Source organism: Prunus dulcis, chromosome 1 (assembly GCF_902201215.1).
Source record: "Prunus dulcis chromosome 1, ALMONDv2, whole genome shotgun sequence".
Taxonomy (NCBI): Eukaryota; Viridiplantae; Streptophyta; class Magnoliopsida; order Rosales; family Rosaceae; genus Prunus; species Prunus dulcis.
In genome coordinates this window covers 37,578,221-37,603,346 of record NC_047650.1, presented here as the reverse complement: position 1 = coordinate 37,603,346, position 25,126 = coordinate 37,578,221, and the positions used below count along the sequence as shown (strand labels likewise).

The window sequence follows — 25,126 nt, the reverse complement described above, 5'->3', positions numbered from 1 at the left end:
TGTAATTTGTAATGTTGTTTTTTTACATGAATTATGAATGAATGTACTTTAGTTTTATTTTCAATGTTATTTTAATCTTTCAAAAAAAAATTGAACTTTTACACTATGACCCCACGACACAAAATTCCTGGGTCCGTCCCTGTTAACAGACGTACATTTATAAGCCATATAAAATGTGAATGTGATTCATTTGGGAGTTTTGTGTGAACACTTTGATTTTTAAATCAGAGAAAAGATCAGGAGGGCGTAGAGATGAGAATCAGATAAGAAACCAGCTTCCCGACTCTGGTATGGTGAGTGTGCTACACTATCTTCCATGTGTCTCATAGTGCTTCTTTAATTTCTTCCCTACTCTTTATATACCAATGAAGCCTTTGTATTTATAATTGTTATATGTATATCAGAAACATAAAAGGATTTCAAACATTTATGTTATGCTTTCACAACTTGAAACTTGAAATCTTCCTTAACCATTCCTTTTGTGTCTTTTTTATTTTGGAGGAACTTTTGGCAGCCCATGGTGCAGCCAAGGTTAGCGCTTATGTAACCCATATGGTGTGTTTCCTAAACGCTCATCGGAGCGGTTCACTCACAAGGATGGTAAGTGCTTGCAGATGGATAATATGGTTACTGTTGTTGAAGTTGCCACCAGAAGAGCATAGGGTTGCAGACAGTCAACTGGTGATGAATTTTATTTTTATGTTTTTGGGATCAGTTGACATCTAGGTTGGGTTGCAGACACTAGTCGTCTAGGTTTGTTTTCGAGAGAGATGTATGTCTAGACTTGGATTTAAATTTGTTGACACTTGGATAGCTTGTGAATTTAGTGGAAGAATTGTGAATTTAGTGGAAGAATGTTGATACTTGGGTAGCCTTTTTTTGTTTTGGCCAAGCATACTTGGGTAGCTTTTGAATGCATTGAGTTATTTTATATTATTTTTTATAATCAAAATTTTCTTTACACACTATTTATGAAAATGAATTAGATGTGATTTCATATATTGTTAAAGAACAGGGAAAATAAACCAGTTAGTCTCTTTGGTTGCGAAATTTGGTTTTCGAAAAATTTGGCAATTCAAGCAACTTGGAAAACATTTTGATAATCCATTGAATCTTGTTAGAGTCGATATTCACTCTCTATGGACCTTGCTTGAATTGTCTAGTTTCAATTAGTACAGAAGAAAGAATGGAAAATGAAAATGCCCTAGAAAGGGAAGAAAAACTTAGTTACAATAGAGGTAGTATTATTTTGCTATCATAACCACGTAGTGTCATTTCCGGTCAATGATGATATGTATGTCACATGGCCTATGGCCTAAGGCCTAAAAGGAGGCCTGTTAATCCAACATCTGGTCCACAGTCCATGATATGAACCCGACTTGAGAGTTGAGGCAGCCAAACTAGAAGCAGCCCCACTCCACTTCCCGCTCCCCATGTGCCCAGTACTTTGGTTGTTCACCTTTTTTTTTTCTTTTTTTTTTTTCTCTAATTTTCTACAAATTTGTTTACTTTGCTTGTTTACTTCACCTTCTAAACCTTTTGGGATTTTCCATAGGGTAAGAGTAAAACGACGACCTTACAAGGTATTAAGCTTCAAGCCCTTAAGGATTTTCGTAACAAATCTTCCAATCTCACACCCCAAAAAAAACAAAAAAAAACAAAAAAAGGCATTCCGTGTATGTAATTTCTAGATTAAAATCTCACTTTTTACTCATGCCACTTTCTTAAGGTTAGGTATTTCTACTTCACAAGGAAAATCTAATGATTATATGAAATTCATCCTTCAATGGCCAAAGACGTTATATCCAATCAACAATTAGACGTACATTTCTTGAAAGTACTAAATTATGCAGATTTCAACTTGGTCACGTTTATATGTTTGTCTCTCTCCTCCTATTGATTTGCCTCTCCATACGAGAGATGGTGTATATGTAATAGCTTCAGGTTTTAGGGCGTGGTTTTCTAAGAACAATAAGGTGGACATGTTCTGTCAAAGTACATGAGTGATCTTTATCTTGAAACACCAAAAATGGACAAAATTAAACTTGTAAGGATCGACATATGAATGTGAGCTTTTGGAGATTGGGGGCGTGCATAAATGTCGCCAAGATCTTGAAAAAGAAAAAACATGTCTGTTTTTCACAAATTCTATAAGTACATTCTCTGGTCTTCCAAGGGAATTTGGAATACCAAGGCCTTGACTACATTTGTAGAGAAAATAACCTTCTTGGAGATAGGCATGCACAACACCACAGCCTTTTCCAAGACGTGATGAAAAAAGAAAAACCACTACGAAAAAAATTGCCAAATCTTGTGAGCTTCCCTTTGGCATCTACAAAATACCTACCAAGACCCAAAAACAGCTCCACTTTGCACTCTTCCCTCCGCTTTAGTTACATCCTATGCCAGTTTTGCTGCGCTGTGTGCCTTTATAAAGTTAGAAATAAAGAGGAAGTCGCACTTTTGGACTTGAACCTCACATGCCAGTGGCCAACTTCACATCCCAATCCAATTGTTTTTTTTATAGGGTTTCTTGGGTTGGTTTTGTCAAATTCTAGGCATTAAGTCTTCACTTTTGGGAAAAATACATACCATGATTACGATTAGCCATAAATAAATATATAATCATTCAACTGAACGTGTGGGCACCAGCATCAGTTGACTGCATAGTTTTGTTCTTGTTTTTCCTCTAGGCTAGGGAGCAGAATGGTCTTAGGCCACATTAGTAATTTTCTCCATGCTTTTGTTGAAACAGAACAGAAAAGATAAAAAACAGAAGTACCCAATACAAACTTTAAGTCACAAGTTTAACAGTTTTACTTTAAAAAGCCATTGGATTGGATGTGGATTAAAAGTCTGTTGGGAATCCACTAGCTCAAGTAGATGCGCATAGAAGAATTACTTTTGGGTTTGAGGTGTGAATTGGAGACATTTTGAGGTTTCAGGTGTGAACTTTGTTATTTTAAGTTTGAGATGTGAATCTTTTGAGTTTTGGAGGAATTTTTACTTTCTGGGGTTTACATTATTTTTTAATCTTCAAGTGTGGATTTTGGGATTTTGTAGTGTAGGGTTTGAATTTTGCATTTTAGAGTTTCAAGCGTGAATTTTGACGTTTTAGAGTTTGAAGTGTGGATTTTGACATTTTGGGATTAGATAGACGATTTCTAAATTCAGGATTTCAATGTGAATTTTAAAATTATGTTTGTAATTTGAGGGCATTGGTTTGGCCTTATAGGTAGTTATAAGTATGGGGCGTGAGTTTTGGTATTTTGAACTTTGAGTGGAGATTTTGTTCCTCAAATCCTACAATGAAATTTGTTTTACAAACTCAAAATATGAAAATTCACACTTAAAATCTCAAAATACCAAAATTCACACTTCATTTAAATATATTTTATACAAAAACAATAAAAGAACTATCAACGAGGTCTAGCTTAGTGGAAAAAAAACTTTAACTTATAGATGAGTGGTCTCAGATTTGAATTTCCATAATACATTAGTAATATCTGTGTGAGAAATCTCATTCTCATTTATAATTTAGACTATCGTTTGTATTAAAAAATAATAAAAGAACTAAACGACTTTACATGTTTGGCCAGTTTTACACTTAAAACCTAGCAAGGAAAGATGTTTGCTTAGTAATACTGTATATGTAATGTCTTCTAGTACTCCACTATCCAATTCCTACATTTTATATTGGCCAAATTGATTTGTGGGCCAACCACATGATCACCTCCGTTGATCTAAAATTTTTCCCAACTATAAATGACGACTTCCACAATATATACACACAACACGTATTCCCACTTCTCGGACACAGAGCAGAGCAGAACACAGAACAGAACAGAACCTATTCTTTCTTTTCAAGTCACAAATTTTTTTTCCCTTTCCCTTTCGCTTTTCTTTTTCACCTTTCTCATCAATCAAACCCTCCACTCTTCTCAACAAACCAATTCTCTCAGCCTTAACATGAATGGGCATTTTGAAGACAACTCCTATTGCTATTTCCACCCAAAGGAGGTGGTTGTGGGTGTTTGCTCTCTGTGCTTGACCGAGAGGCTTCTCATCTTGGCTGCAAATAAGGGCCACCATGTTTCTTCAGCCAGAGGCAGAGCTAGTGCTCATAGAACTCCAAGTGGCATGCACAAGAAGCCACCCATTAGCCTCCCCAAGATCTTTGCGTTCAGCTCTTTCTTCAATCGACAGTGGAAGCCAAATTACTTGGATCAAGAGGCCTCCACCAGCCAAGAAGGTAATTTTTTCTTGTGGGTGAGTGGTAAAGTTTTAGTCTTTTTAGTTTTATTTTTTGTCTTGCAGCTTTTAGTGATAATGAGATATTAATTCCGGGTTATATAAACAAAGTTAAAGGCTAAACATTGTGCTTGGATTTGTATGTGTGTTTGTTTGTGGCGGTCTGGTTGATTATGTTTGCATAATTAGTTGCTTTTTGGGTAATAATGACAAAATTAGGGTCAAAGTATATATATGTTCATACAGGAATATTAATGGGCAGATTGGAGATGTAAGATTCCATTTTTTCCTTAATTAAATTGGTTAATAACAAGCATGAAAAAGAAAAAATCGGTTGTCAGATGGCAAAAAAAGAGTTGGGTTTTGGGTTTAATAATAAATTCACAATTTTTTACGGTGTTTATGAAGAAACCATCATTGAGTTTAAACCATAAGCAGATGAGTTTGACGAATATGTAAGAAAGCTTCATCCTTTTGTACCAAGATGCATCCTTTTTTGGTTTTAGAAGTAAATGGTAGTTTCCTTTATGAGATTTTGTGCAATTGCATTTGTTCACTTCAAAATAAGTGATGGGCACTACTCCTTCTAATCTATATTATTTTTGGAAAAAAACCCCCTTTAGAAATATCTGAAATATTCACCATACTTCCATTATTTTAAGTAATTCAATTTTATATTTTAAATATTTTAAAGAGAAAAAGGTAGTATGATCATTATATATTACCTTATTTCTTTAGTTCTAACCTCCATTTGTTTTCCTCTCTCTTTGCTTGCACTCAACCCTCTCTCCTTCCATCCCAACCAACTATTAATAATTAATAATAATGAAGGTAAAGTTTGAGGGAATGAAAACGCAGTTGTTACATTTGACTAACATATTCTATTTGCAAATATTCACATAATTTAAACAGAGAAGATTAGAATCATTAGCGCCATTTTGAAAGAAATGAAATCTAATTGCATAGATTAATGCAGAAGTCGCTCTAGTTACATTTTTTTTTTGGTTGTAATTGAACTACATTTGCTGTTGATTTTGGTCATGCAGATTCGGGCAAATTAGAATGTAGGAGGGACCCCTTGGGCCATTTTTGTAACCATTGTAATGTAGTAACTCGCTGATTAATCATGTTCTTAGTATTAAGTACATGTGGTTTGCGTATTTGGGGTTTATCCTAAGACCTCATACTCAATACTCAATGAGATAATAGGTCATGGGAGTTTTCTAATTACCAAAAAAAAAAAACTGTTATAAAGAATGTGTATTTTTGTGATTTTTGTTGGCATCCATAATCACAAATTCACAATGCAAATGGCTTTTGCAGACTCGTTCATATCAATCAAGTTTGAAGAGAATGGAGTTGCCTCATGGGAGAAGAACAGAGTGTCTAAGGTCTCTCTAGAGCATTGCAACATGTCCTGGAATCACAACTTCAGCAAGGAAGCTAAGGAAGCTAAGGAGGTCAAGGAGGCTAAGGACACCAAGAGTGTGATAGAGCATGGGAAATCCCATACGCCGCTTAGGTGGCGGAAGAGGATAGGGCACTTGTTCCAGCTCATCAGATGGAAGAGGTCCAACAAGGGCAATGTGTGCCATGTGAGCAGCAAGGTGGAAGGAGTCAAGGTAAGGAAGGGTTGGATAAGAACCCTGACAAAGAGAAGGGGGGCCATGGAATAAAGGGGGTTGTACAGAAAGTGACACAAGTCTTTTCCTCCACCATACTCATCTGTGGGTAGAAGCTCCATAAAGTCATATATTATTGAGGGTGGTAGAGTCAAATTCTTTACTTTATCATTCCCCTAAAAAATGTGCTTTTATCTGGCTTTCAACTCTCAGCCTTTTCTTTTGTTTTTCCTTGATTTCTTTAAACAGTACAGGTTGTAAAAGGGTTCTTGAAATATATGCTTTGGTTTCTCATTGTTATAAAAATAAAAATAAAAAGAAAAAAGAAAAAAAAAGAAGATCAAATTGATTTGTAGTTCCTCTCCATACCAAACATTTGAAAGCTAGACCCATGTTAGGTTCACAAAGTGGGAAACAATGGAGCAAAGGGCCCATTCTTGTGGATCTGGAACTTGTCTAACACTTGTTTTGATGGTTGAATATGACCTTGTTCCCTCCAGTAAAGAAAACTCAAAATGGAATTGTATGTCACCAGAGCAAAATAATTCATTTATTGATTTATTTTATAAATAAATGTCTTTAACATGTTTTTAATGATGGATTAAAAATGTCGTGAGTCTCAGTTATTCTTCCCATGTGCAAGTCATCATCTATGTGATGTACCTGGCAAGAGAGCCACTAGGCCAAATTTCTTTACTTGTCTCCTTCGTTGGTTCAATTTGTCCCAAGTTCTGGCTTGCTCAAATCAATTGGACCATTGATCTTTGTTTAGGGTTAGGACCACCATGTAGGTTTTCAAAAGTTTTCTAATGCGGTGGACGAAAATGACAAGACATGAATCTCCCTCCAACTTCATCAATAATTAAAGGTATAAGTTGAGTCGGATTGACATAAACATGGCAAGGAGTATGTTTAAAATGGTCCAATATACAGTATGATATACTATGAGGACATATACTATACCATATATGATATGTCTAATAGATGTTGCCTAACTTAAGAATGAACATAAGCTAGGAAACATCTGATTAACGGGTCGTTCGTGTTGGACTTGGTTAAAATAACATGAGTGAATGACAATATTCCCTACAAATCAAGGATCACATTGGATTACATTGCTTACAATCCTGCAATTTAGACTTTCCTCTTTCAAGTTCTGATCATCATCTTAGGATTTTCCTCGAAGTATTTAGACAAATTTGTCAGGAAGTGGTAAAACACATGACTTGCTATAGTATGAAATAATTATTCGAATAAGAGAAGAGATCGTGAGTTCGAATCCTGCAATTGCGCTGTTCCAATATACATTGAATTTGAACAGTAACTGCGTTACTTTCTCTTGTTTTGTTTTGCGAGACTTCTAATATTTTTCTTAGAAGTTATTCACAAGTGCAATATATTTTACTATTTGGAGCTGTTACAATCTGACACTGTTTACTCCTTGTATCTGTTATTGCTGCAAATAAATTACAAAAATAAATGTTGTCACTCAAATATTACAATACATGTAGTTCACTTGGTAAACTTTACATCTGGGTTTCTCATGTACTTGAGCCACATATCAGCCATTACTCTTGATGAAATGCTCCACAACAAATCTTGACCTTTGGATGTCACATGCTTGCCTCTCTTCCCTGCAGCTTTTGCCAATCCATAAGCAACCAGCCACTGCATTGCAGTTAGCCTCTGCTTCTCACTATCCCATGCATTCCTCTTCCCTCTTGTCCTCACCTTTAAGCCTCCCACATGCAAACTTGTCACTTTGAATTTCTTTTCCTCCTCATACTTATTTACTTTAATGGTGTCATCAGCTCTTGTTGCATAAATCAGTGCAATCATAGGGCCTCCAACTGCCTCATACCGCCTTACTGGATCCCTCAGCTGAACAATAACTGCCAGTGTGATTGTTTCTGAATGATCTTGATCCCCATCTGAATTGGCCAAGCTGTGGTTTTTGACCCAATCCTCAAGTGATATAGAAGAAGCAAGTGGGTGATTTTGAACTTTTGCACCACTTGTTGTACCGTTCGATGGAGAAACATCGAATGGGGCTTCTTCCTCCGCTATTTCAGCCTGAATTTTCAAAGCTTCAAGAGCCATGGCCTCAATTTTCTGCAGGGAGAATGCCAGAATCTCCTCTGCTGCCAAGGGGTTCTCATTCACATTCCAAATCCCAGTTGAAATCCTCTCTTTCCTACCTGTGCTCATTGCATTTGCCATGGTTTTAACAGCAGCAATGGTTCTGGCAGCAGTTGAACTAGCACCTTCTTTGTTTCTCCCTTGGATGATCGCCGAAGCAATGCCTTCAAAAGCAATCTGCTCTGCGGTTTTATCCATCAGTTCATCCAAGGCCATCAAATTTAGAAGCTGAGAATTCAGTTCATCAAGTCCAATAGCTGCAATTCTCTGAAACAATTCAAATCCACTCATGGACTGATCCCATGGTAGAACAAATGGTCTTGATATCTGCATGGCAAGTTTTGGAGTGTCTTTCCTTGCTACCAAAGTATCTAATGGGTTCATGGCTGCCAAGTACCCTCCATCCCTGGTTTGAACCACACAGCCTAGGCTCTTCCCAAGATCAGGAAGGCACACCTCTGATTCAGCTTCTGCAGATTCCTCTGCTCCTTCAAGCTCCAAAGGAGGAACATCATTTTGGCTCAGTTTATATTCATTCATGATGATCTCCTCCTCCTCAAGCATTTGAAGGAACTCCCTTGTTACATTTTCCTCATCAGCCCCCAATCTCTGTGTTTCATTTTCGTTATCTTTGTCGTTGGTTCTTTCTTCTCCCATCAAAGACTCAAGAGCTTTAATCTGCTGAGCAATAGAATCAAGCTCGGTCAGTCTTGTTATATGCACTTGATCTTGTACAATTTCCTTCACAACCTCACTTGATGCTGCTGATTTTTGCCCAACAGACTTTTCTGATTGCTCTTCCCTATATTCCTCTTCCTTGTCTTGGAATTCAACTCCTTTATCCACTACTTCAAAGTCTGGCAGATCAAGATCCTCTGTCTTTGGTACTTCTGGTTCTTTTGGCTTCAGAGCTGAAGAAGACGAAGAAGATGATATTGGAACTGGGTTTGGTTCATCAAGGTCCAGTTCATCAATCCCCTGAAGATCAGCTGCTTTCCCTGCTTGTGAAGGAGTCCAACCTTCTCCTCTGCTCGACAATTTTGGACTAGACACACTAAATGATGTTTTTGACTGCTTCCTAGCAAAAGAAGATGAGAAATTCTTGGACTTTACAGACTTTAAATCATCAGCCTGGCTGTAAATTCCAATTCCTCCATCTTTCTCCATAATCTGAAACCCCAATTTCAAAACAAGCTCTCCTCCTTTTGCCTTCCCTAACAGCTTAAAACTCGTATCCCATTGTCGAATTCGTTGACCTTCATTGTTCCTCTCAATGGACTCCTGAATAAGCTGACTCAAATCCACAGAACTCCTCCCAAAATCAAGCTCTTCAGCATCAACTGCAAACACATATATCCAAAAGGGTCTTGGCTCAAACTTCTGCTGCTTCCCATGGCCATTACTGCAATACACATGGCACCGAAGGAAAAGGGTCTCTTCGAAATCAGCAGCTCCTTGTGTAACTCTTGACGGCATTGTTTGAACTGCTCCATCTTTTGTTTCCTTCTTCCGAACGCAGACAGAAAGCCGGAGGCCATTCATTGAAGCTGGAAGGCCTTGTGCGGCGACAACCTCAACAGAGAACAAGCAGCTGACCTTATTCATTCCAATGTGAGAGATAGCGCGAATCGGCTTCCAGTTCCAGATTCCCTTTTTCTCTGTGGTGGCAGTCGCCTTGTCATCCAAGCTTCTCAACCCCGGCAAATTATTATTCGTCGCCTTCTTGCCTCGATCTTTTTGCTCATTCTCATCATCATCATTGATAAGCTTCGGGCGGGAGCGCCACGGGGACAAAGACATGCGCCTTCGGGGTTTGTTCTTGAGTCTAATCTCCTCAGCACTAGCCGGAACAATTTCATCTTTCGACGGTATCGCAGGAACTGAGCTTCGAGGAAGAATAAGGGAGGCAGTTCTTCGAGTGCTAGTACTCGAAGTGTGGGATTGGTAGAGCGACTCGCTGAGCGCTTCCAGCTCTTCCAGGAGCTGAGTGTTGGAATTTCTCCTGGTGCCTGATGAATTTTCAGCTGCCATTGCTGAAGATAGAGAAGAAAATAAAAAAGGGTAAGTTGAAATTGGTGCAATGGGTGGGAAGGAGATTGAAACTAAGGGGAATTAGATAAGGGTTTTTGTTCACTTGGCTGTGAAATTTCTGAGGTGGAGAAACTGCCATGGTTGTGATGATTCTTCTGGAGCCAATGAATATGTGTGAAGGATAAGAGGAAGACGTTTGTTTCTTCTCTCCCATTCTTGTTCTTCACTGGTGATAGAGACAGGTTTGAAACATTAGGCATGGAAACTGGTCCCAGACAATTAAATTGATTTGTTCTATCTGGTATTTTATATGTTAATCTAAATTACTAAAAGGTTTCTATGAAGCTTCTGGCATTGTTTTCGCTTGAAGATGTTTCCAACCAAAAGGTACTTGATCTGTGATTTTTCACTATGTGTAGATGTGGCAAGAAAGGGCACATAAATATAGGCAATTTCCATCCAAACCATTAATTCCATATCAACCTTGACATTTTTCTTGTCACATGTACCTCACATATAGAGGTGTAGAGGTGGCAACAGACAAATCAAATGTATCTCACTAGTGGGAGAGATATGTCAACAATGCAGTCGATAAATATAGTACAAATAATATCGCTTCATCCATTATTAAATGACTACTTTTTTTTTTTGGGGTCAAATTCATTAAGGTGACATTAAAGTATATGTTTATGTACCTCATATCTCACATATGTAAGATTTATTCACAATAGGAAATATAGTGTCCAACAATGTAGTAAATAAGTGTGAAAATAGTTTCGTACTCTATAATATTTTCTCCAAGGCCTTACAGGTCATTGATTGATCAAACAGATAATTGGATACGCAAGGTCCCAGAATGCTAATGCCATTGTCATTGCTCTAGCCAATGGGAGCTTGATTGATATTTACTTTAGGACATACGTGGTAGCTTGAGAAAGACTTCAAATTATGTGGACGAAAATGTCAAGGGCCCCTACAATTACAACGATATTAAAAGAAATTTTGATTCATTTGTTGTGTGGCTGCATTTGCAATATAGTAAATATGAATATATTTATGTGCATTTGCATTTATTTCCATTAGGAAAATTTTACTTCATGACATTGTTGCCAAAGAACTTACTGCTCAAGAATGTAAAAATATTATTAGAAACATGATAAAATAAAATAAAATATATGTGAGTGGTTTCCTCATTAATAACATCGCACTAATTAGATTTATGCAAAAAATTAAGTTAAGAACAGTATCAATGTTTGTAGTAATAAGACACAAATGCTCACGTGTATGTATCTATAGCAGGAAAGGGGAACGCAATGACTTTTGAGTTTTGAGGACCCCTCAACCCTCATGTCATGAGTATCCACCAAAAAATCAAATCATGAACTTGGCCAGAACACCAAAGCAACCTTTATAAGTTTGCTTTAATAAAGCCATAATTTTGAAGGACCTCTTTCTCAAGGTAGGTAGCTAGCTGTTTGACAAAAAGAAAAGGTATCTAGCTTGCTAGGCCAAACAAAATTTCCAGTTTTTAGGTATATATATAGCATTTGTGACCTAAAATTCCTTCTTTTTCTTCTTTATTTCACTTCAAGCTGGAACAGCCCACATGACATGATCTCTTATCTCAAGTTATCACATCATCTTTTACAAAGTTAATTGATTTCCGAGCAAGTTTCTGAAAATCCATTTTCACATTTCGAGTACTAAGCCATCTACTATTTAAGTAATGCGGGTTCTTGAAACTTGAGGGTCAAGAAACCCATCAAATTCAAGTGACATTATTATTTTGGTGTTAATTAGAGGGTTGCGAGTTGCGACCAACAGCCATTTTGAAAAGGTGGATCATGTCTTAGTTTTTTCCTTCACTTTTGTGTTTGTGTGTGGAGATGAAGGCCACTAGAACTTGCAACGTGCGTAGCTCTAAAAATGGAGACACAATTACTTGGACAGCTTTAACAAAGTGGACATGATTTTGTTGGCTGAATGCATCCAGTACTGACAAAGTATCATCCAATATGTACATGCCGACACTGATCCGTTATTTTTATTTTTTTGGGTTAATAGCCGACACTGATCCTTGGCTGTGTGTGTTTCCATGACCCGATGGATCCATGCATCTTTTCTTTCTCCCATAAAATTATTGATTTTGGAGGCACGTGTCTTTAAGACTTTAACACGTCTCCTTTGCTGCACAAGTGTAGGAAGAAAAAAAAAAACAAAGGAACTCTAGTTTTCTTTAGAGTGCTTATTTATGAATCACATGTACTTATGTACGTATGCATACACTAGTTTTAGAATTTTAAAGACACAAAAGATGTGTTTTGTGATTTAAAGGGCGTGTGCATCAGCTTGGTGTGTCGATTGCCGGCTTGTTCTTATTGTAGGGCTGCCAGCAGATTGATGTAGGCGGCGGCTGAAGTCTGTAGAGAGCAAATCTTCGGGTGTGTGAGTAGCAACACTCAATTTTAAATCATATGTAGATTGGGTCTTAGGCCAGCTATCTCTTGACGTCGAGTTGGACTGGTGAGCCTTTGCATGTTATGGACTAAAAATCAGGTGACTCGTTATTCTTTACATAGTGTCTCGTCGAGAAGCCTCTTAAGCATGGTAGTAAGCATTTTCTTGTGGAGTACAATAGATCAAAGTAATCTTAATCTTAATCCTTCCTTCAAAAAAAAAAAAAAAGAAATGTTAATCCAATTTCATTTTTCTTGATGATTGTTCAGAGGCAACTAGTATTTGTAGTTTTAAGTATTTAAAGGTATTTATAATTGCACTTGAAGTTGTGTACTTGGTTCGTCGTTTTTTATGAAAACTATTGAACTTCATCCATAAGCATAAGAGAAAAATAAAATTATAATTCAAAAACTAGATAGTCAACTTATAACTTATAACTAAGTTTTGAAACCTTTATTTTTGTAGAATGCCAATGCCATTGCCATTTCTGCTAGAACGTACAACACTATCATTGCAGTACGAAAACATTTCCACCTGCATGCATGGGTCTGCAATACTTAAGTATATTGATTAAGTTAGTAGTCTAAACTCCTATGACATGCTTGTTTCAAAAGGAAGGGTGGATATGAAAATGCTCCAGTTGAAATTTTATCAAAGACAAACTTGACAGCTGCCTCAGTATAATAAATGCCATCCCAATTCACTCTAGCCGATGGCCGTTTGCATGAACCCACAAATATTTGGCTTCCATTAACTGCAACTGTTCCTCCACATTCAGCACTACTGTTAAAGCTGTACTTGCCACCATACCCACAACAAGCAACAAGTGGGAGCTCAAACCCTGCAAAATTTACAAGCAATAAACAATACAATTTAAAATAAATTTCATCCATAATGATGCTTAAGGGATCACATTTCAAAGTTCAAACCAAATTAATGAACTATGTTGGGTAGGATATAAATTATTATGATAAATTGATATAATATTGTTGATGCGAAAAAGTGGTTTGATACGTGGTTCGTCCAACTTAGTGATATTGTGTCTTCGGAAGGGAGTTAGTCTTCGGAAGATCGGGTTCCTGCAAAAGGGAACGTTCAGTAAGACCTTGGGGTACCGGTGCGGCACCGGCCGAAGGCTCTCTGATGCTTAAGTAAGTACGGATTTAGTAAATGTCAGATTTACAGATCAAGCGATAGCGTACCGTTGATGGTTCTGTCCCCCTTCTTTGGGAATAGGGGTCTCCTTATATAGGCCTTGGGAGGCGTGCTTATGTTGGAATTTCCGATGTGGGACTGTAGGAGCTGGTCGAGAGCATGACACGTGTCCCAGGTCAAAAGTGTCAAGATGTATAGGGTTCGGTAGGGGACATTCCGAAGGACCTGTAATGTGAAGTTGTCGATTCTATCCACGCGTCAGGTGGTCATTGGTCGTTAATATACGGTATAAACAGTAGTCCCCCAAGTTCTCTTCCGAAGGTTCTTCGGAAGGGAATTTGGTTTCATCCTGAGGGTTCATAGATGCCCTGCCGTTCGGCAAGTTTGTTTGTGGAAGGCTCCCCTGAGATCTGAAGGGTCGCCGATGCTGAGAGAGGTGAAGGCAGGGACGCTTCGTTTCCCGCGCCTGGCGCGTGGAGGCGCTTCTCCTTCTGCACCCGGCGTGCAGAGACGCTTCGTCTTCTGTACCAGGCGTGCAACTGACACCACCATCCACCGGGCGACACGTGGCCAGCGAAGCGACGTCTGACGGCTGTAATTATGAGCCGTTTGGTTTCCCGAGGCGTACCGTTGCAGCCCTCTCCCTATAAATAGAGATGGTTCCGGGCATAGAGCTCACTTCGGATTTGAGAGTTGAAGCGAGAGCTCTGCGCAGGCGATTTCCGAAGTGTGTTAACGGCAAGCAGGGCGATTTCCACACGAGTTTTCGGCAGTCAAGGAGATTCCCGAAGCGTTCGAACGGCAATCAAGGCGATTCTCAAGCAGTTTATCGGCAACCAAGCTCCCAACAACACCCAAGGTAAGGCACCGTTCGGTACCCCCAACTCTTTTTATTTGATTGTATCTCCTTATGGCGTAGACCTGCCGATCGCAACATAGGATTCCTTCGGTAGTCTAGTGGCCATAGGTAGCGATGTAGGCATCGGTAGGGTAGCGTGGTATGAGCCTTAGTTTCCTATTTTCTGTTTTGTAGATGTCCGATAGCGAGTCACCGTTCCGTAGTGAGCCCAATACTTTCGACGGGGAGTTATCCTCGGGCTGGGATACGTCCAGCGAGGCCGTGAGCCTCGGCGCCGAGGGCGGAGAAGACACCGATGATGAATTATTCAGTGAGGAGGTGAACTCCGTTCCCACCCATGGAATCGGCAAGGGGCTGATGACGGGACAGCCGCTTCCCATAGCCGCAGTGTATAAGGACGGTACCCGCGTCGGGCCGTTCGAAAACCAGCCCTTGGCCTCTACCTCCGGTCGCGGTGAAGGTACTGCCGGTCCTTCTCGTCCGAGGGTGACTATCGTCCACCGAGGGCCACCCAGAAGTTGGGGGTTGTATTGGCACAGACGGCGCCAATATTCCTTGGGTCTACCCCTATTCCCACAGATGGCGCCAAACTGTTGATGCGAAAAAGTGGTTTGACACGTGGTTCGCCCAACTTAGTGATATTGTGTCTTCGGAAGATCGGGTTCCTGCAAAAGGGAACGTTCGGTAAGACCTTGGGGTACCGGTGCGGTACCGGCCGAAGGCTCTCCGATGCTTAAGTAAGTACGGATTTAGTAAATGTCATATTTACAGATCAAGCGATAGCGTACCGTTGATGGTTCTGCCCCCCTTCTTTGGGAATAGGGGTCTCCTTATATAGGCCTTGGGAGGTGTGCTTATTTTGGAATTTCCGATGTGGGACTGTAGGAGCGGATTGTGAGCATGACACGTGTCCAAGGGCAAAAGCATCAAGATGTATATGCTTCGGTAGGGTTCCTGCCGAAGGGCCTGTGATGTCAAGTTGTCGTTTCCGTCCACGTGTCAGGTGGTCATTGGTCGTTAATATACGGTATAAACAAATATAATTCATTGACCCACGTATTTTGGGTTGAACAAAGAATAGAACGTACAAATTTACCATGTTAAATAAAGGGTTTTCGTTATCAAAAGAAAGTGAAAAGTTAGAATTGTTCAACTTTTAATGTTCTTCTGTCAGAAAAATTGATGAGACATTTAATATACTTCCTCCATTATTTCTTTTTAATTACTATGTGGTATTTAATATCGTTGCTTTCGATTTGTACCATCAAGGAAAAGTACACAAAAATATCAAAGGAATTTTGCGGTATTTTTTTTCTGTATCAAAAGGTTGAGTGGCTTACCATATCTTTTAGGTTCCTTGTAAAGAGAGTATTTGACAGAATAAACGTCTACATAAGTGAACGTAGCCAAAGGCAGATCCTTCCTAAGTTGAACTATGGCCTCCCGTAGCTTGTGGTTAAAATGCTGAGCTACTTCATTGTAAGACTTTGCACAACCAAACTCATCCTTTTGGGCTGATGGGTAAGTGGCTAAAACGTAAGGGAGACAACCAATTGGGCCAGTGTTGTGGATCCAAAACGATCTTGCCCCCAAATCATAAATGTTCTACATCGTCATGAAATTTGCATTATCAATATATAAAAAATTAAGCAGCATTAGAAAATGTTATTTTGTCAAATAATCTAGGGTTAGATAATCTAATATACTACGTTATCAAACTGTCAATAAGATTATTGTTCATATTTGAATGTATGATCCTAATTCACAGCATGACCACATTGAACATTATGAAAAGTGAATATTATTTTTTTCATCAGCATATTATTATGTACTTTAAAAAAAAAAAAATGTTTGAGAAGGATTATTACCTTAATATTTGTTGAGAACTTACTCATTATATCAGGAACAGATGCATTGACTTCCTGTATAGTCTGGTTATCAAAGAACCCTTTGCCAAGGTCATTCTGACCAATGTCAAATGTGTATAAAGCTTTCGAGAAGTACTCCTCCTTGGGCATTAAACTTGCAAATATCCCCCCTACAAAACTAATCGAAGTAAGCGTTAATGACAATATTTTGGCTTGAAAACTTGTCCTTATCAATAATGTTATTTATATTCTACACCAACTAATTAATGACCTCTCCAATAGAGACGGGTCTTAACTCAGATAAATCTCATTTCTATTAGAAAAGTGATCACCAATCTTGTCAATAAATGTAGTAGTCCAAAAAGTATCACTCCTTTTTTTTTTTTTAATAAATATTTTTAAATATTTTTATTTTATAACATCATAGGGAATCGAACACTAGATCTAACCTAATTCTAACCCATTGCCCCACCCTCCTTAACCATCTGGCTAACCATGGAGGCTTAAACCTTGGTACTCATTTATTAACATTTGTTTTAGTAGTTCACCTCTATGCCTTTATGTGCTGTGATCTGGATTTTAGTTGCATGAACTGCATGTACTGAATATTGAGGTAGAAGGGACTAAATCTACCAGCTGGTATAATGGGATCTGGCAGCCTGATGGTAGAAGCTGCAGTGGCAAAGTTTGCACCACAGGAGAAGTTGGTCCCAAGTGAATCCAGATATGCGCTTAGATAGGGGTGACCAAGACTCTTTGCTGAACCACATAAGTTCTATCAGACAATAATTGCAAAAAATACTCTTAACTACTACTAGAAATAACGAGAAAACTAAAGGTGATAAGGAACATATACATACCGAGAAAATCGATTATGAGCCGGCCATCTGAGAATCTTCCGGCCGGCTTATGAAAATAGGTCTCACCATAAGGTGGGGGTGCTTGATAAAGGGATGAGGACAATCCACCAGTATCTGAGTTTGAATCTCCAAAGTTAAAGATGGCTGGAAACTCACAGTCTTCCAAAGCTAAGGCAGGGCTCAAACTGGTGATATCGTGTGACAAAAGCATACAAGAGCAAAATAGAGATATTATCCTAGGAGACTTCATAGTGTAGAAATTGCAGATGATAAGTGAGAAAATCCAAGAGTGTAGGTTTTGTTTTATATAGTGCAAGGAAGGTGGATTTTCAATTGCATTTGGAAAAAGGCATCTGCCAAGTACGTACATTTCCAACCATCTTGATCAAGCAGTAAGACAAGCAAGGACACATTTCAAACATTTTATGCATGAAAAATATATATTAAATATTGTATATAGATGTGACATAAGACTTCAAAAGAGTATATGTTTATTTATTTATAAATAAAATATTTAAAACCAAAGGAGGGCAAACGGCCAGAACAAAAACAAAGGTACGTAGCAATCAAGAGGCCAAAACAAGGAACAAACACCTACGTACAATCACTCAGGAAGAGAACCAAGCAACCAACACCAACATGGCCTCAATATAAAACGTAAATTCCATTCGGCAATGTGTTTCAAGGGAAGGAGTGGAAGAAGGAGAAGAGAGCTCCGAAGAAAATGTTACAGGATGTTACACAAGATGAAAATAAATTTTAAACAGTTTTTCTTATCGAGTTTTTGTTTCATGCATTTGCCTTCATTTCTGGCTTCTTCTTTTTTTTTTTTTTCCCTATCTTTTTATCCATATATTTTTTCTCTATCTCTAACTAAGGAATGAAAAATTAAAAACTAAATGATTATCGAATAGACCCCAAGTGGCAATGGGGTCTAGCTCAAGTAAATTCATAATTGCATACGTCCGCCAAGTTGGGCACACCTCACCTGCTTACTTTTCTTATCGGTACATTATATTTACTTTATTTGAGAGAGAGAGAGAGAGAGAGAGAGAGAGAGAGAGAGAGATTAACATATGGCATATGCTGTTGCTACGTGTGAAAAGGGTTTATGGTAAAATAACAGTTCAGAGAATCCAACGAATTATGAGGCCAGAAATGCTAGCGCTGTATGCTCTAAACAGACTTTTAAATCACACAAGTTATTTTCTAAATAAATGGTGGAAAACACAAAACCGCGATAAAATCAATGCAGAGAACAACCCTCTTACACATGAGTGTTGAACAAGCAAATGTTTGGCAGTTACTGCAGATGCTTCTTTAACATGAAAGAAAATACAAAATAAGGTCTTGGCAAATGACCCCCCTATCATCAATGAAGAAATACTAAAGAATTCTGCTTGTTAGACCTTCTACTGTATAATGTAAAGTGGCATAATGAAGCAAGTTGAGGTTCCAAGTTGGAACTCAAAATTCATTGGACAATGAGTGAAGGAAGCCAAAGTTTATTTATTTATTTATTTTTGGGTGAGATTGTGAAGGAAGCCAAAGTTTATTTATTTATTTATTTTTGGGTGAGATTGTGAAGGAAGCCAAAGTTATTTAAACTACTAAGACTTTAAGTTTCCGATGCGAGATTCACACTCTCAATACATAATGCTTTTTGTTAATTAGATTCTATCCAGAATGTCGAATACATTACTTTCATTAAACACACTAAATTAAAAAAAATCAGAAATCAGTTTGCATTGTTAGTTGAAACTTTTATTAAACACACTAAATCGAAGTCATGTTCGAATTCGAAGAGAAGTATTGAACCTCATAAATAAGACAAAGAAAAATGATAACTGAAAAACTAGATGATCAACACAAGATGGTATATATAAATGTGGTATAGCATTGCTCTTTTATTAAAAACCAAGTATAGGAGCCTTTATTTTTTATGAGGTACTTTTTTTTTTTTTATACATAAATATATGTTGGGTGCCTTAGGGTTACGAACCTTTACCCACATGTGTGAAGGTGGAAGAACTCAACCAACTGAGTTATACACCACTGACTTTATTGGGTATTCTAAATTACTACCTAAATGGCTCAAGGGACCTGCAGTTACAAAGGTACAATACAATTATTCCAATACAAAATAATTTCCACCTGCATGCATCTGTCTGTCCATATTTAATTTTTTGATTTATTTAATTATTAGGCCAAACTCTTGTGACATGCTTGTTTCAAAGCAAAGGGTGGATCAGAAAATGTTCCAGTTGAAATTTTATCAGAAATAAACTTGGCAGCTGCCTCAGTATAATGAATGCCATCCCAATTCACTCTCACCGAAGGATCTTTGCATGAGCCAACAAAAATTTGGCTTCCATTAACTCTAGCTGTTCCTCCACATCCAGAACTACCACTAGTAAAAAAAACCCTTGCGCGACCAAATTTTGCGCGACGAAAAACTATTCGTCGCACAAAGTCACTTTGCGCGACGAAACAAAAAACTTCGTCGCTCAAAGTATTGCGCGACCAAATTTTGCGCGACAAAAAACAATTCGTAGTGCAAAGTCACTTCGCGCGACAAACTTTTGCGCGACGACCATACATCGTCGCTCAAAGTCTTGCGCGACCAAATTTTGCGCGACGAAGTTATTGTATCGTCGCGCAAAGTAACTTTGCGCGACACACTTTTGCGCGACAACAATACATCGTCGCTCAAAGTGACTTTGCGCGACGAACTTTTGCGCGACGACAATACATCGTCGCTCAAAGTCTTGCGCGACCAAATTTTGCCCGACGAAGTTATTGTATCGTCGCGCAAAGTAACTTTGCGCGACACACTTTTGCGCGACAACAATACATCGTCGCTCAAAGTGACTTTGAGCGACGAAACAATAACTTCGTCGCGCAAAGTCCTTATAAAAATAAAAAATATATTTTTTTTTAAAATCTTTGCATGACGTATTCCAAACATTTCGTCGCCTAAACTAATTTATTTTTGTTTTTTATTTTGTATGCATATAACACTTAAGAAATTAAACAATATATATATTTATTAAGTAGCTTTAAATTTATTATTTTAGATCGGATCGGATTTTTGTTAGAAAAATATATTATTGTTGTTCAGATTGGGTTTTTGTTAAAAAAATATATATTTTAAATTGACGATCGAATTAGTTCATTGCATTCATATAGGGTCAAGGAGTGTAGCTGTAAAAAATCATCAAAATCGGAGTTAAAATAACCGTTAAATCGTGATTTTTCATTATAACCGTCGAAAAGTTTTGTCCCATTACTTGATATCTGAATGTTTATTTTTCCGATTTTTGGCGTATATGACACAAACAAGTTTGACGGTTGGATCGTTGAAACTAGTTTTGGTGAATGCATATGCCATCAAAACAATATATTCACTAACAATTAAGAGTTTATTTATACATTCGTTAAATATAACATAAGATTTTGTGGTATCCACTAGTGTAAATATTTTAAATTGAAGATCAAATTCAGTCATTGTATTCATATTGGGTCAAGGAGTGTAGCTGTAAAAAATCATCAAAATCGGAGTTAAAATAACCATTAAATCGTGATTTTTCATTAGAACCGTCGAAAAGTTTTGTGGTAGTACGATAGTAGTCGACTCAACGAACGCGTACGAAATCGTTTCTGAATTTTGGGCTAAAATGACCAAAATACCCCCTACATGTCAAAATTACCACAATGCCCTTGTAGGCCTTTTTTTTTTTTTTTTTTTTTTAAAAGGAGAAAGAAGAGAAGAATCTGAAACGTGAAGGTCAACAGCCTACTCTTCCTCCCATTCTTTCCCCCTTGCCTCAAGCTTTCAAATCCACCATTATAAAAGGATGAGTCACCTAGCTTAAAGTTATGACTCACCTAGCTAAGGGATCTTCCCTAATGAAGCTGGTTTTTTTAGAGCTAAGAGAGGTGAGTTGTTGGCAGAATGGAGAAGATAATGAGAGAGAGAGAGAGAGAGAGAGAGAGAGAGAGAGAGAGAGAGAGAGAGAGAGAAGGGAGATGGAGTTTATTACTTTTACATCCATGAGAGAATTAAGAAAACAAATGTGAGAGGTAGAAAAGAAAATGGTGGAGTGTTGAAGCAATTTGAAGGATGAAAGGTGGGACTCTGGTTTAAAGTTCATTTTTAATTATTGAGTTTTTGTGTAATTAATTGTTTGAGTTTGAGTGGATTTATAGTTATAACTGAGTTAGAGAATGATTTATGAACCTTTTGACGCACAAGAAAATCAAAAGAAGAATTATGAAATCAAATTTTTTGGATTTTGGGTGTGTTGATAAATTTTTGGGTTTGGGTGTTCACAAGTAGATCCAAATCTTGTTTTTGGGAAGCTTAGGGCAAAGGTGTGATGTTGGAGTATGATTTCGATTGGCTCCCGTGTTCCTTTGATCTATGAAGTATTTTTGAAAGTTTTTGATGTTTTGAAAACTAGGAATAGCAAGGGTCAAAACCCTTTTGATTTCATTGATTTTGGTTAAGTTTTGGGGGATCAAATATTAGAGTGAAGTTAGGTCTTGGGGGATCAAATTTTGGTTAAGTTTCACTGATTTTACACTTTCCTAGATGGATTAGATGATCGACTTGACAAGGCTAGCAGGGATGTACTCCAAATGAATTTGTTTCCCACAAAAAGTACAAACCGATCGGTCGGGACCGACACTGCCTTCTACTGACCGCTTCAGATACAGTCATATGCAAAGACAACCACCCAACCTGCCAACACCGCGAAGCCAAATACGGCTTTATGACTACATACTCAGACAAATGAAGGAGGTTGCGCACATTGTGGCAATTCGAAACATACTCGCGAAACTGGTTCCAAGTTGAATGGCAATCCAAAATGGTGGGATGAACTCAAAGTCCCGAAGCAACAAGAAGCTACAAGTAGTGGTTCGGGTCGTGCCACCCTTGTAACTGCCGAAACCCAATTATCTTTTGTTTCTGAGGTAGGATCTTCTAGTGCTTCGACACTTGATGATGGTTCTACGACCCTCAGTGACTCATGTAACCGTGGTTATGTTTTCCATACTTATGATAAGAATGATTCCACTGGTTGGATATTATTTCGGGTGCAACTGAGCATACGGCGTTTGATCCCAATGACTTTCTAAGTACCACCCAACCTAGACGAACGAGTATTACTAATGCAAATCGAGTTACTTATCCTGGGACATAGGCGGGCAATGTTGCCCTCTCAGTTTCTCTCTCATTGTCTAATACTTTGCTTGTTCCATCTCTGTCAAAGAAATTGATGTTTATTGGTCAGGCTACTGAACAATTTAATTGGTATGCACTAATTACCCCGAGTTTTTGTTTTCTTCATGATATTCTCACCAAGAAGATCATTGGTCGTGGTACTAAGACAAGGGGAGATCTATTATGTGGATGACTTCAGTACTTGCAAAGCTAACAGTACGGGGCATCAATCTGATGGCAAACAATGGCAGATCTGGCTATGGCACCACCGTTTGGTGCATCCATATTTTAGTTATGTGAAATGTCTGTTACCATATTTATTTTCTAATTTTAGTGACTCAGACTTTAAATGTGAGTGATCGTGTGTCTTATCCTTTGAGTTTGAATGGAAGTAAATCGAAGTAATGTTCCAACAGAAGTATTGAACCTCAAAAACAAGAGAGAGAAAAATCATAACTAAGAAACTGGATAGTCAACTTTTAATTAAAAACCAAGTACTGGAGCCTTTATTTTTTTCCGGGGTTCTAACTTTACTACCTAAATGGCTCAGGGGACCTGCTGTTACAAGAGTACCACACAATTATTGCAGTACTTAATGATTGATTAATTTATGGGTTAGTCCAAACTCCTGTGACATGCTTGTTTGAAAGGAAGGGGTGGATCGGAAAAAGCTCCAGTTGAAATTTTATCAAAAACAATCTTGGCTGCTGCCTCAGTATAATGAATCCCATCCCAGTTCACTTTAACATAAGGACGTTTGCATGAGCCAGCAAATATTTGTCTTCCATTAACTGTAACTGTTCTTCCACAATCAAGAGTTCTACCGTTAAAGTTGTACTTGCCACCAGAGCCACAACAACCAACAAGTGGGAGCTCAAACCCTGAAAGATTTCCAAGCAATCAATACAAAGTGAAAATAAATTTCGTTCAAGGAATTTCTCTATGCATATGCTTTCCTTTTAAATAATACTTAAAAAATCATATTTTTAAGCAGCTTTATGTATACTTGATAAGTCCAACAACGTCACTTGCACGTAAGGAAAATGAAATGTTTCAACTTTTTGTCGGTGTGCTTTGTGAAGGTCGAGTGGCTTACCATATTTTTTAGGTTCCTTGTAAAGAGAGTATTTGACTGAATAGACGTCTACATAAGTAATTGCAGCCAAACGTAGATCTTTCCTAAGTTGAACTGTAGCCTCCTTCAGGTTGTGGTTAAATTGCTGAGCTACTTCATTGTGCGACTTTGCACAGCCAGCCTCATCCTTTTGAGATGGGAAATTGGCTAAGATGTAAGGGAGACAGCCAATTGGCCCAGTGTTGTGGATCCAAAATGATCTCCCTCCCAAATCATATATTTTCTACATTGTAAACATCAACATTATAATTCAGTAAAAGTGAAAAAAGAGCGAGCGGGTAAATAGAAAATATTGTATTATTAGACAATCTGACATGTTATATTAATACAGTTTTATCACTAAAAGATTAATTACCTTAATATTTGCTGAGAAGCTACTGATTATATCAGGAATAGATGCATTGACTTGTTGAATAGTCAAGTTAGCAAAGAACCCTTCTCCAAGGTCATTCTGGCCCATGTCAAATGTGTACAAGGCTTTGGAAAAATACTCCTCCTTGGGCATCAAACTTGCAAATATTCCCCCTACATGCATATTGAACAAAGCTCCAGTCACAAAGTTTTGGCTTGAAGATAATCAGTCACCCTAATAATTAATAAATTGTAGAGCTTCAGTAATTTTTTTTTACCTCGATCCCTAATGAGTTGTGATCTGTTTTTTAGTTGCAAGAACTGCGAGTATTGAATAGTGAGGGTGAAGGGACTATATCCACCAGGAGCTGGTAAAATGCGATTTGGCAATCTGATGGTCGAAGATCCAGTGGCAAAATTTGCACCGTGCGAGAAGTTGGCCCCAAGTGAATCCAGATATGCACTTAGAAAGGGTTGACCAAGACTCTTTGCTAAACCACAAGTTTTATCAGACGATCAATTTAAAGAGAAAAAAAGAAACAGAACAAACCCAGAGCAAAGAAAAGCAAGTTGCACCTTTGCAACCATGTGGGAAATAATTGGGATGATTTTTCCATTTAAATTTGTAAAAAGTTTGGTCATGGATATAGAGATTTTAAGTACTTAGGCAAAAAAAATTTGATCGATTTAGGTCGATCATCAAGTCATGAAATTTGACAAACATGTGTAAAGATTATATCACGAATTGTGATTGGCATGGAAGTAGGCATGGTTGTTTACAGAGAATGTGCCAAACATACACAGAAGAACAAAGATGAAATTTGAAAACATAAATATAATACATTTTCCTTAAATAAACGTACCAAGAAAATCGATTATGAGCCTGCCATCCGAGATTCTTCCAGCCGGAATATGAAAATAGGTTTCTCCATAAGGTGGTGGTGATGGATAAATGGATGCAGCCAATCCACCAGTATCTGAATTTGAGTCTCCGAAGTTAAAGATTGCTGGAAATTCACACTCTTTTATAGCCAAGGCAGGCCTCAAAGCGGTGATATAATGTGACGAAAGCATATAAGAGCAAAATAGAGAAATGATAACTTTGATATTAATTCTGGGAGACTCCATATGGAGAAAAATAAAATACCAAGAAGATGTGATGTATTGGAGA

At 38.0% G+C, this 25,126-nt stretch overlaps 4 protein-coding genes and 1 long non-coding RNA gene across 5 annotated transcripts; 2 read left to right on the top strand and 3 right to left on the bottom strand.

Moving 5' to 3' along the window:
• The first annotated feature begins 146 nt into the window (after positions 1 to 146).
• LOC117616023 lies at positions 147 to 822 on the top strand. The gene is made up of 2 exons (XR_004584096.1): positions 147 to 293; positions 502 to 822. It is a non-coding gene; the product is annotated as an uncharacterized LOC117616023 (long non-coding RNA).
• Positions 823 to 3,768: 2,946 nt separating this feature from the next.
• Positions 3,769 to 6,228, top strand: LOC117622679. The gene is made up of 2 exons (XM_034353440.1): positions 3,769 to 4,252; positions 5,575 to 6,228. Exons 1-2 carry the CDS (start codon positions 3,970 to 3,972, stop codon positions 5,925 to 5,927), a joined length of 636 nt encoding a protein of 211 aa, XP_034209331.1. The 5' UTR covers positions 3,769 to 3,969; the 3' UTR covers positions 5,928 to 6,228.
• Positions 6,229 to 7,252: 1,024 nt separating this feature from the next.
• LOC117622669 (protein PLASTID MOVEMENT IMPAIRED 1) lies at positions 7,253 to 10,521 on the bottom strand. Its single transcript, XM_034353429.1, has one exon. It carries the CDS (start codon positions 10,041 to 10,043, stop codon positions 7,386 to 7,388), a length of 2,658 nt encoding a protein of 885 aa, XP_034209320.1. The 5' UTR covers positions 10,044 to 10,521; the 3' UTR covers positions 7,253 to 7,385.
• A 2,554-nt stretch (positions 10,522 to 13,075) lies between these two features.
• LOC117619448 (esterase-like) lies at positions 13,076 to 17,492 on the bottom strand. The gene is made up of 5 exons (XM_034349415.1): positions 17,243 to 17,492; positions 16,949 to 17,141; positions 16,383 to 16,560; positions 15,855 to 16,119; positions 13,076 to 13,341 (listed from the first exon to the last, which is right to left on the bottom strand). Exons 1-5 carry the CDS (start codon positions 17,490 to 17,492, stop codon positions 13,076 to 13,078), a joined length of 1,152 nt encoding a protein of 383 aa, XP_034205306.1.
• Positions 17,493 to 22,941: 5,449 nt separating this feature from the next.
• On the bottom strand, positions 22,942 to 25,126 carry LOC117614259 (esterase-like). Its single transcript, XM_034343007.1, has 5 exons — positions 24,819 to 25,126; positions 24,234 to 24,446; positions 23,960 to 24,129; positions 23,566 to 23,827; positions 22,942 to 23,350 (listed from the first exon to the last, which is right to left on the bottom strand). Exons 1-5 carry the CDS (start codon positions 25,081 to 25,083, stop codon positions 23,085 to 23,087), a joined length of 1,176 nt encoding a protein of 391 aa, XP_034198898.1. The 5' UTR covers positions 25,084 to 25,126; the 3' UTR covers positions 22,942 to 23,084.